The sequence below is a fragment of the Lactuca serriola genome, chromosome 2 (genome assembly GCF_051521515.1).
Source record: "Lactuca serriola cultivar US96UC23 chromosome 2, Lser_US96UC23_V15, whole genome shotgun sequence".
Lineage (NCBI taxonomy): Eukaryota > Viridiplantae > Streptophyta > Magnoliopsida > Asterales > Asteraceae > Lactuca > Lactuca serriola.
The window spans coordinates 20,173,593-20,185,254 of NC_136409.1; the positions used below are offsets into that span (position 1 = coordinate 20,173,593).

General features: G+C 31.6%; 1 protein-coding gene across 6 annotated transcripts; it reads left to right on the forward strand.

Moving 5' to 3' along the window:
- The first annotated feature begins 185 nt into the window (after window positions 1-185).
- Window positions 186-6,757, forward strand: LOC145086045 (uncharacterized). Of its 6 annotated transcripts, none has more exons than XM_079023755.1 (19): window positions 187-336; window positions 412-565; window positions 1,297-1,406; window positions 1,527-1,685; window positions 2,003-2,068; window positions 2,147-2,236; window positions 2,363-2,656; window positions 3,268-3,365; window positions 3,553-3,588; window positions 3,663-3,783; window positions 3,881-4,117; window positions 4,200-4,295; window positions 4,412-4,516; window positions 5,025-5,159; window positions 5,249-5,604; window positions 5,718-5,811; window positions 5,893-6,024; window positions 6,149-6,255; window positions 6,326-6,757. In XM_079023755.1, the coding sequence occupies exons 3-18, from the start codon at window positions 1,308-1,310 to the stop codon at window positions 6,245-6,247; spliced, it is 2,217 nt and encodes a 738-aa protein (XP_078879881.1). In that variant the 5' UTR covers window positions 187-336; window positions 412-565; window positions 1,297-1,307; the 3' UTR covers window positions 6,248-6,255; window positions 6,326-6,757. The 6 variants fall into 6 exon arrangements, with proteins under 6 accessions (XP_078879880.1, XP_078879883.1, XP_078879881.1 ...); XM_079023758.1 differs by having other exon boundaries at window positions 412-496; XM_079023756.1 differs by having other exon boundaries at window positions 438-565.
- Window positions 6,758-11,662: the final 4,905 nt, after the last annotated feature.

Sequence of the window (11,662 nt, forward strand, 5' to 3'; positions counted from 1 at the left end):
GTTTACATAATGTAATTTTGTTTGTTGTTAATAATGTTTTCAAATAATATTCTTCGATTTTCCAAAAAAAATTGTGATGACAATGAATCTTTTAATTCTAAAAACAACCAAATTTGTAATTTATTATGATAACAAGTAATGGATTTGACAAATTTCATTCTCTCTTCTATAGAATATTTGTGTTGGGAATAAAGAAAAAGAAAAACCAAGTCAAAGCAGACGAGAGCTCATCGAAAGTCAGCATTCTACTGCTTTCTTCGTCCCTAACCTCCTTCCCTCTTTCCCCCACTTACGCATCAACTCCAAGTGCATAAACACAAATACTCCTTCCTACACGTACATCCAAAATTTTTTATTCTTTATTGTTCATATCGTTATCGTCTGAAATCAACTTGAATTCACTGGTTTCAGCTTGATATTCGCACCGTTTGACGCAGATTGATGCATATGAATCATCGCTTGTATGTAAAATTCTACTTCATTCGGAGAAACTAAGGTTAAAATTTCAAGGATCAGACAAGTTTTTGTGTGTGTTTATTTTGCTTCACTTCTGGCCTATCTCTTTGTAAGCACCACTAAATCTCTCTATCCTATTATTAAGATTGAGTTTTCGATGATTAAATTAAACGGGAGTTTGACTTGTGGTTATCAAAACTTTGATTCTTTTTGGAATTTTGGTATAGGACTAGGTGTTGCTTAGGGTTTTTTTACTGTAAGTAACAGTACTAGGATGCAGTTTGAAGCCTGAATTACACAATAGAACTTTAAGATGACATTGTGTTAGGAGCGTGAGTTCCTTCATGATTGGCCATATTTATCATACACTTATACTCCTACACCTGCATCAAAAATGTTGATTCTATGTTACTTATATAAATACATTCCAAAAGCAACTTGACTTCACTGCTTTCAGCTTGTAATTCACACAGTTTGACCTAGTTTGATGCAGACGAATTACTGTTTGATGGATTTTCTTACTTCATTTGGAGAAACTGAAGTTAAAATTTGAAGGATCCGATAGTTTTTGTTTCTATTTTGTTCCATTTCTGTCACCAATCTATGCCATTGTTAGATTGAGTTTTGGATGATTAAATTTAAGGGTTTGACTTGATGTTATGAAAACTTTTCTTCTTAGCTTGTCATATCTGTTATTGTCTTGTTCCTTGTTCATCAAAAGGGTGAAGATTATGTGCTTCTTGATGATGAAGTATATGTTTTTGATTGATATAGTTAATTGTAAAACCTAACAAATTAGTTTCACATTCTGACTTAAAATTTCTTAAATTTGGTCTTTAGGTAATTTTGCAATGCACCGTGTGGCCAGTGCAGGCAATACCTCAAATTCATCCCGTCCTCGTAAGGAGAAAAGATTGACTTATGTTTTAAATGATGCTGATAACACAAAGGTCAGACTTTATTTTGTTTTTACCCTATTTCTTCCATGTTTATATATATATATATATATATATATATATATATATATATATATATATATATATGTTTTTTCTGAGCCTTTGTGTTTGCAGCATTGTGCAGGTGTGAACTGTTTGTCTGTCTTAAAGCATTCAGAAGCAGATAATCATAATTTCCTCTTCACTGGAAGCCGTGATGGCACATTGAAAAGATGGGAATTAGGGGAAGAGGATGCCACTTGTTCATCTACTTTTGAGTCTCATGTTGATTGGGTATTATTTCATTTCTACTCTAAATAAATTGTATTATTTACCATTAGTCTTTTATCTTTTTGTGAGATGATTCCAAGTCATTATTGTTACATGATGGATTATTTACATTGGGTCTTGGAGATCAATGAGTTTTGGCTTTTTGCATCAGTTTTTTTTGGTGCTTAAATCCATAGTACATTTCAATAACATAATATTCAAGATACCAAAATTAGTTTTGCACTATTTTAAAGCCTGCATATTGTGTGAAAACAGTTCTATAACTAAATAAATGTTAGTGAGTCTATTACTTCCTTAAAAAAAAGTCGGTTTTTGTACAGGTCAATGATGCAGTCCTTTTAGGAAAGAATACCCTTGTCTCCTGCTCTTCAGATACTACAGTCAAGGTTTTTCTTGATTTTATAAAATTCCTTCATTAATATTCTTATGATTTGTAATAATAATACTCTACTGTGTTATTCCAGATTTGGGATAGCTTTTCTGATGGAACTTGTAAAAGAACTCTCCACCAACACACAGATTATGTTACTTGTCTTGCTTCCTCAGAAAAAAATGTAAATTTGTTGAAAATTTGTCACCTCTTTATAAGAAATCAATATATATATATATATATATATATATATATATATATATATATATATATATATACTTTTACAAAACCAAACATACCTTTCTTGTAGAGCAATATTGTTGCATCTGGTGGATTGGGTGGTGAGGTGTTCATTTGGGATCTTGAAGCTGCAGTTACTCCAGTCATCAAGAATACTGAAACGCCAGCTGTCACTGATTCTTCAAATGGAAATTCAATGCCAATTACAAGTCTACGTGCTGTAAGCTCAAGCAATGGCATTACATCACTCACAAATACACCTCAAGGATATGTTCCCATTTCTGCTAAAGGACATAAAGAGTCTGTTTATGCATTAGCAATGAATGATACTGGAACTCTTTTGGTCTCTGGTGGCACTGAGAAGGTAGATTCTTCTTTCTAAAACATTTGAAAATTCCACCTCATTATTTCAAAATTTTACTCAGTTTTATCAGTGAAAATGAAATTGATTTTGTATTTGGATTACATTGCTATAATTGAATAGACTTTGTTCTGATACATCATGAATGTTTTTACTAAGAGTAAATTACACGAATGGTCCCTATGCTTTGGGGTAATTTGCGCATTTGGTCCCTAACTTATTTTTTTTAACTCGGAAGGTCCCTGCTGTTTGTTTTTGTTACATATTTGGTCAATTGTTTGTTTTTGTTACGCGCTTGGTCCCTGTCTTACCTAAAAAGACTATTATTTAAATAGGGAAAATGGTAGGGTAGGTAAGGTATGGTGAGAGGGGGTGTGTTTATTTAAATAATTTAAAAAATCAAGGGCAAAATAGTCTTTTTAGGTAAGACATTGACCAAACACGTAACAAAAAAACAAACACTAGGGACCTTCCGAGTAAAAAAAATAAGTTAGGGACCAAACGTGCAAATTACCCTAAACCATAGGGACCATTCGTGTAATTTTGCTCTTTTACTAATTATCCTAACATAGTAAATGAAGTCCTCATGTTTCTTGATTTGTAATTTTTTGTAGGTTGTACGTGTTTGGGACTCAAGAAGTGGTTCAAAGATGATGAAGCTTCGTGGGCATACAGATAATATTAGGGCTTTGCTTATTGATTCTACAGGAAGGTTTGTTACTTTGTTTTCTCATTTTTATCATTTTCCTAAAATGAAAAATTCTATCTCCAATTTACAACTCAATCTCATTTCCTAATTTCGTTTTATAAACATATTTGAAACTTGTGTATATTTTAACGATTCTTTAACAAGGTTTATTAACTATTAACTTGTGTACACTTCAATTTCATGATTGCAGGTTTTGCTTATCAGGATCCTCTGATTCTATGATCAGGTAAGCTGTTTCATGAAAAAAAAATCTTTTTTTATTTTATTTTATTTTATTTAAAAAATATATATTTGTGGTAGACTATGGGATCTTGGGCAACAGAGATGTGTGCATTCATATGCTGTTCATACAGATTCTGTATGGGCACTTGCTACTACTCCAACATTCAGTCATGTGTATAGTGGTGGACGAGATCTTTCTGTGAGTCTGCTTCTATTTCTTTATGTTATTAACTTATTATTATAATAATTATCAATCATTTAATAATAATAATAATATTATCTGTTTCTACTTGTAGTTGTACTTGACAGATCTTTCTACAAGAGATAGCTTATTGCTATGCACAAAGGAACATCCAATTCAGCAATTATCATTAGATGATGATGGAATTTGGGTTGCAACAACAGATTCCTCTGTGGACAGGTGGCCTTCTGAACACTTGAATCCTGAAAAATTGTTTCAAAGAGGTGGTTCTTTTCTTGCTGGAAATTTGTCTTTTTCAAGGGCAAGAGCTTCTTTAGAAGGATCTACCCCTGTGAGTTATGTTATCTTTTTTTTTTGTGTTTATGTTGATGCATATCTGTTTACATAAACTAACTCATGTAATTCATGTGTAGGTTCCTGTGTATAAAGCTCCCACCTTAACTATTGATGGAATTCCAGGAATAGTGCAACATGAAATATTGAACAATAGAAGACATGTCCTAACCAAGGTAAAATATTAATCTTTTTTACATTAAAAAAAAAAAAGAACACTTTTTGTCTCCTATTTTGTATTATTTTTTCTTGAAGAACTTGAAACTGATGGTGTGAAGTGTCAATTTGATAGGATAATGGTGGTTCTGTGAAGCTTTGGGAGATCACTAAAGGTGTTGTGATTGAAGACTATGGACAGGTTTCATTTGAAGAGAAAAAGGAAGAACTATTTGAGATGGTATGTATGAATATAGATCTTTATAAAAAGAGTAAATTACATGAATGGTCCCTATGGTTTGGGGTAATTTGCGCATTTGGTCCCTAACTTATTTTTTTTAACTCGGAAGGTCCCTTCTGTTTGTTTTTGTTACACGCTTGGTCCCTGTCTTACCTAAAAAAACTACTATTTAAATAGGAAAAAATGGTGGGGTAGGTAAGGTAAGGTGACAGGGGTAGGTTTGGAGGTGTGTTTATTTAAATAAATTAAAAAACCAAGGGCAAAATAGTCTTTTTAGGTAAGATAGGGACCAAGCGCGTAACAAAAACAAACAGTAAGGACCTTCCGAGTTAAAAAAATAAGTTAGAGACCAAACGCGCAAATTACTCTAAACCATAGGGACCATTCGTGTAATTTGCTCTTAATTAAAAAAAACAATGTGTGTATATATATATATATATATATATATATATATATATATAATCTTCATCTGTTCCCATTTTGATTTTATATATATATTATTTTCCAGGTCAGCATTCCTGCATGGTTCACTGCAGATACTAGGCTTGGAAGCTTGTCTATTCATTTAGATACCCCCCAGTGTTTTTCTGCTGAAATGTATGCTGCTGACCTCAGCATTTCTCAGAAAGCTGAAGATGATAAGGTTCACACATTGGATTTGAATTAAGTGATGAAAAACATCATCATTGATGACTTACGAAATACAAATTACAATCTCTTTGATCTTTGCAGATTAATTTAGGTCGAGAAACTCTGAAAGGACTATTGGCTCCTTATTTTTCAAAGAAAAAAGTTAGATTCGTGTCTCAAACTCCAGTCAATGGAGAAGCTCCAAGCAAAGATATATCTTCCAAAAATATTCCACTTTCGAGACCTGAAGCAGATGCTAATGTTCAAAGTGATTCCCGAGTTTACCCTCCATTTCAATTCTCAATTGCTTCTCCTCCTTCAATTATTACTGAGAGTTCTCAAAATGGAATATGGAGGAAGAAAATTACTCATCTTGATGGAATTGAAGATGATGATTTCCCTCGTTGGGTTTTAGATGCTGTTTTGCTTAATCGTATGCCCCCAAGAGAACATACCAAGTAAATTGTTTCTTTTTAATTTTTTTGATTTCTCCTTTTTTACAAAAGTATATTAGTTCAAAATTAATTAAAAAGTACATTGTTATTTCATTCAAGCTTCTTTGTGTTTTCAGATGTAGTTTTTATTTACATCCATTTGAAGGTTCAGCTGCTCAGATCTTGACACAAGGGAAGCTGAGTGCCCCTCGGATTTTAAGAATGCATAAGGTGCGATAGATTACAACAATCACCTTAATGAGTTTTTATACTGTTTGCATAATTATTATTTTTAATTATTGTTTTTTGAAGGTTGTTAATTATGTTGTGGAGAAGATGGTTCTAGACAAATCATCAGATACTTTGATTAGTGATGGAGCTTTTGCTCCTGGATTGAAGCCATGGAAGCTTAAGCCTTCTATAGAGATCTTGTGCAATAATCAGGCATGTTCGTGAGTTTAATTAATTAATTCATAATGATTATTTTATTTAATTGGGTAGAATTTGAATTTTGAAGTAGAATGTCTTAATAAATTAAAAAGGTAAAACTGATCTTTTTGTATGCCAGGTGTTAGCACCTGAAATGAGCTTAGCCACTGTTCGAACTTACATATGGAAAAAGTCTGAGGATCTTGTTCTCAACTACAGGATTGTGTCAGGAAAATGATTCCATAGGTAAGTTCTTCCTCATAATAGCAACATACTTTATTCTCATTATCAATAATATCTTTTAATTTTTTTGTAGGTCCCACATAAGCAAGTGTGGTAGTTACACAAAATTGAATTTGGGATTTTGTATTTTGACTTTTTGACAACGAGAGCTGTTGACTTCAGAGAAAAGAAGAGTGAATAATGGAAGAAAACCAACTCTCTTGTAAAAATCCTTAGAGCTTTTGCTGGTTGCCGAGTTAATTTCATAAGGCTTTGTATAATTTTAATGTTTGGTGGGATGGGGGTTAATTTTATGAAAAGCAACAATGTTTAGTTGTTTTTCGGTTGTATTTTCCCCATTTTTTGTAATTTTTTTTTATTAATTCACTTTGTTATTATTTTTGTCTTTTATTTGTATGTTATGTGTTCATTGTTTGTTGTATTTATGGATTTATTGATGATATTGATTTTGGTACAGAAAGTCGTCTGGTTAATAAGCTATTAATATACTTTTGATATTCAGTTATCATTTAAGACCAATGAAATTGTATTATAGCAAGGAATGTTTAATAATGATTTAAGTCGATGTTCATTGGTATGATAAGATAGTTTTATGTATGGAAACCTGTCTTTATTAGGTTATTGTCAATCTTTAATCGATAACCCCATTTTGTTGGTAGGCGATGACCTTACAAGATGGAATAATCTTGTCCCAGTCAAGATTAATATTATGGTGTAGAGACTTCAATTAAATTGCGTACATATGGGAGTTAATCTTGGAAAAAGGAGGATTGGTATATGGTTCTTTTGGGATTACACACCAACAACGAATTCAAACACACGTTTTCATGCGACTAAACGTTATTATTTGTAAAATCATCATTAGATTAAACTATTTGTGAATATGATTTTATGTGTGTGTGTGTATATATATATATATATATATATATATATATATATATATATATATATATATATATATATATATATATATATATATATATATATATATATATTGTGACATCCCCCATTTCAAGGCTAGAAAAGACTGATTCGTTTATGCTTTATTTTAAAAATCTGGGTAATCTTTCAAAGAAAACGGTTGCGGAATTTGTTCCCAAAACAAAATATGATAAGAATTTATCAAAGCATTCCTTAAAGAAATATATTTTCATTATATAACAAAATCTCGGGATGTCATGTTCCGATACAGACACATAAGCATAAACAGAACATACATTCATTTACACTAGTGATTTACATCTCCTTTAATATCTCAGTGAAATGTCTTCGTATTGATACCTGTGATACAAAGAAAACTGAATGGGTCAAGCTTGGGAGCCTGGTAAGCCTGGTGAGCATATAGGGTTTTCAACCCACAATAATATAATTATTATATTCAATTATGAAACAATCAACCCAATTACACATCTCCATTCTCTTATTTACTCTTAAGGTTTTACTCTAAGAATCAACTATCCTTCATTCATTCATTCCTAAGGATTGACCTAAGGAATCGACACGAAGTCCATAGCTGCCAAAGTTTATGTATCAGGTACTAAATCCATAGCTATCAGACGCTAACTCCATAGTCACCAAGGTTCACTTAACAAGCGCTAACTCCATAGTCGCCATGGTTTACTTAACAAACGCTAACTCCATAGTCACCAAGGTTTATACAATAGGCACCTCATCATTTTATTTCATCATACATCCACTATCTACCCATGTTCTACCCAACATCTTTGTATATATATATATATATATATATATATATATATATATATATACATACACACACACACACACAACATAAAACATGTATAAAACATTCAATCAATACTCATTTCAAATAGCCCATTACACATACACGTATTTTATAAAGAATACTTCATATTAAAATCGTGTTTATGAAAGGGACTATACACTCACGCATATAAACAACAATATATAAACACATAACACATATTTCATAGCAAATACTTAATATTTATGTGTTAGAAGAAAGTAACTACACACTCACTTGATGTGAAGATGATTGGACAGCACTACGGCTCTTGAAATAATCTTTTGCTCCAAAACCGGGATGTTTCCTCCAAAACCGGGCTTCACGCGGGCAGAGCTTCAGCTCGAAAACTATTTTTCTCAGGATCTTCGGACTTCGGGACTTGCTTCGGGTCTCGGGAATGATATCGGGGCTTCAGGGTATTTCTTGCATGCCAGGTTGTAGAACTCGCTACTCGGTACCTGCTCGGCCGACTAGGAAGTAGCGAGTACTCGGGAGTACTCGGATTCGGTAATTCATGTAGAAATATTTTTTGGAAAATTATATATGTCAAAATTATAAGTTAAAATCATAATTTAATTGAAATATATAACCAAAATTAGATATATGTGAATACATAAAAACTGAAATACACATAATTGTCTCACTATGTGGATAATTACTGAAAATTTAAGATATATATGTAGTAATAATCACATGTTTGTGTTAAATAATAAATCATTAAGTGCATTATACATATTAATCTTGAAATTCTTGATTTTTTTTCTCTTTTTATGACGATTTTGACCATTTGACCGAGTAAGACCGAGTAGGCCCGAGTTTGACCGAGTTTGTCTGATTTTTGACCGAGTTTGACCAATTTTGACTAAATCCGAGTTTTTTTGGCCGAGTTGACATTACTCGCCTCGGTGGAGGGCCGATTCCGAGTAATCGGCCGAGTAGGACGAGTATTGCAACACTGCTTGCACGCAAAGCGAGGTAAAAACGCGAGAGAAGGAAAGAAAACGAGCAAAGAAACTCGAAAACTTCAACTTCCTTTTATAGGGGCTGGAACCTTCGATTACGCTGGGCGTAATCCTCTAGTTACGCTGGGCATAACCCGGATAAGGTCGCTGACTCCCCCCCTTCGGATAATATCGAAATTTATAATTAAATTTAATATTTTAATTATTTAATAAATTTAAAAAATTCATATCTTCCTCATACGAACTCCGTTTTTGACATTCTTTATATCCATGCGTAGGTGAGACTACGATCTACAACTTTCGTTTAGACTCCGTCGACTAATTTTGAATTTATTTTTATTATTTATTTTTAGTAGGTCGGGACAGGAAAACTCCGTTATAAATTCATAACTTCTTTGTCTGAAGTCCGTTTTCGTCTGTCTTTTCACCGTTGGACTACTATCGACGAGATATTCAATTCTCGTTTAGATTGTTTCGGCTAAAAACCGCTCGATCTCAAATCGAGTAATCGGGCTGCATACCGCTAAGCTGAAACTTCGGAAAATCATAACTTCTTCATACGAAGTCAGATTTGGGCATTCTTTTTATGCACACTCTTGGTTTAACGAACTCTACAACTTTTGTTTAGATCACTAAGGCCAAATCTCGCTCTATCGTAAATTCACTATTTACGTCGCGCCGTGTCGTGCCGGTTCTGTCGCGAAACTTCGACATGTCATAACCTCTTCGTTATAACTCGGATTTCGGCGTTATTTATATGTACAAAATTCTTGTAACATATACTACAACTTAGTTAGGATTATGCATTCTAAATAATCTTCCATCAAAAATCCATTTTTGACGCTTATCGTCTCTAAATTAATTAGCTCGGATCTACGGACGTTATATATATATATATATATATATATATATATATATATATATATATATATATATATATATATATATATAGAGAGAGAGAGAGAGAGAGAGAGAGAGAGAGAGAGATGAGGGTTCAATTGAGGAAAAAATGTTGAGAATGAAGGAAACATTCTCAGTCTCCCATTTATTTTGCCGTAAAATGCTTAGATGTACCGTCAGAAATGGATAACGGATAAACATGTGTTTTCTAACAAAACATATTTCCTTAAACTATGCTAATTATTACCTTAATATACACAAAAATATACTTTTTTTTGTTTTTTTATTTTTAGAAAGCCATTTTTATCGAAAAATTATTTTAAATATATCAAAATTCATAATTTTTTATTCTCTATAAATAGACATCTATATTGATATAGTTTTTAGATAAAATAATTTTTTTTAGAGTTTCAACTCTCGTTATTCATAAGTGAATAAAAATCTATTAGATTTTTATTACAGTACATTCGTTATTTACATATGAATAAAACGTATGCTTAACTTTTTTTTTTTAATAGTTTAAGTATTGCTCATATATGAATATGACACGTAATAAAGTTTTCTTACTTAAAATATATTTTTTACATCATCTTTCGTTATATATTATATTTATATATAAATAAAACGTGTATTAGTTGTCGTCATATTTTATATTCATATATGAATAAAACATTTATCAGATTTTTGTTACAGTTAATTTGTTATTCATATATGAATAAGTAGTATAAATGATGTTGGAATAGTGTCTAAGGCTGCAACTATATTAGACAAGTATTTGATCCGGTTGTGCATGGTCCTTTTGGGTTGCCTTCACCATAGCAACTTGATAGGATGATTTAATAAGAGAGAGTAAATATTATTAATATATTATGGGAATAATATAATGAATAATATATTGTTATTTGATTAATATAAGTCATAGAATTAATTAGAATTAATTTGGTGACTTAAAGAAGTTAATTAAATAAAGGGGTATAAACTGTCAATTGTTTGATAGTTAAAATTTAGACTGTAAATCCATTTGGATATGCTATGAATGAATTCTATAAGATATAGGATAGCTAAAATCGTCCAAAGGCTTATCTTAGGAGTGGATTTGGATAGCCTTAAGAGAAGATTATCTGATAGGGACTTATCTGTAATCCTTAAGGAGTCTACAAGTATAAATAGACCCTATGGCTGATGGAATTCGACACCTAACCTAAAGTAAGGAACCTCTGGTCGAATTCCTCCCCTCTCCTCTCTCCTAAATCATCTTCCTTGCTATTGGTGTTTGTAAGCCATTAGAGGAGTGACATTTGTGACTCTAGAAGCTCCAAGACCTCAAGATCAACAAGGAACTCAAAGGTATGATTCTAGATCTGTTTCAATGTTGTTATTTAACCTAATTAGTAATTAGAAGTCTTGGATTCAAAGCATGTTTATTAGAAAGCCTAGATCCGAGCATTAGGGTTTTGCATGCGCACATAGGAAAGTTCTTATGGCTAAAACCCATCAAATGATACTTAAACTGTAAAAAAAATTAATTATATATTTTTATTTATAAGTGAATAACGAATATACTGTAGCAAAAATATGATGCATTTTATTCACTTATGAATAACGATAGCTGAAAATATAAAAAAAATAATTTTTTTATTTTATCTTAAAAGTATATCAATACAGATGTCTATTTGTAGAGAATAAAAAATCATGAATTTTTGTATATTTAAAATCATTTTTCGATAAAAATAGCTTCTTAAAAATTAAAAAAACTAAAAAAACAATGTTTTTGTATATA

Excerpts from the sequence above, each read along its gene's own strand:
- LOC145086045 (XM_079023754.1), top strand. The coding sequence starts at position 1,308 with ATGCACCGTGTGGCCAGTGCAGGCAATACCTCAAATTCATCCCGTCCT. Across the intron at positions 1,407-1,526 it reads ATGATGCTGATAACACAAAG|CATTGTGCAGGTGTGAACTG; the intron begins GTCAGACTTTAT and ends TTGTGTTTGCAG. Across the intron at positions 3,366-3,552 it reads CTTATTGATTCTACAGGAAG|GTTTTGCTTATCAGGATCCT; the intron begins GTTTGTTACTTT and ends TCATGATTGCAG.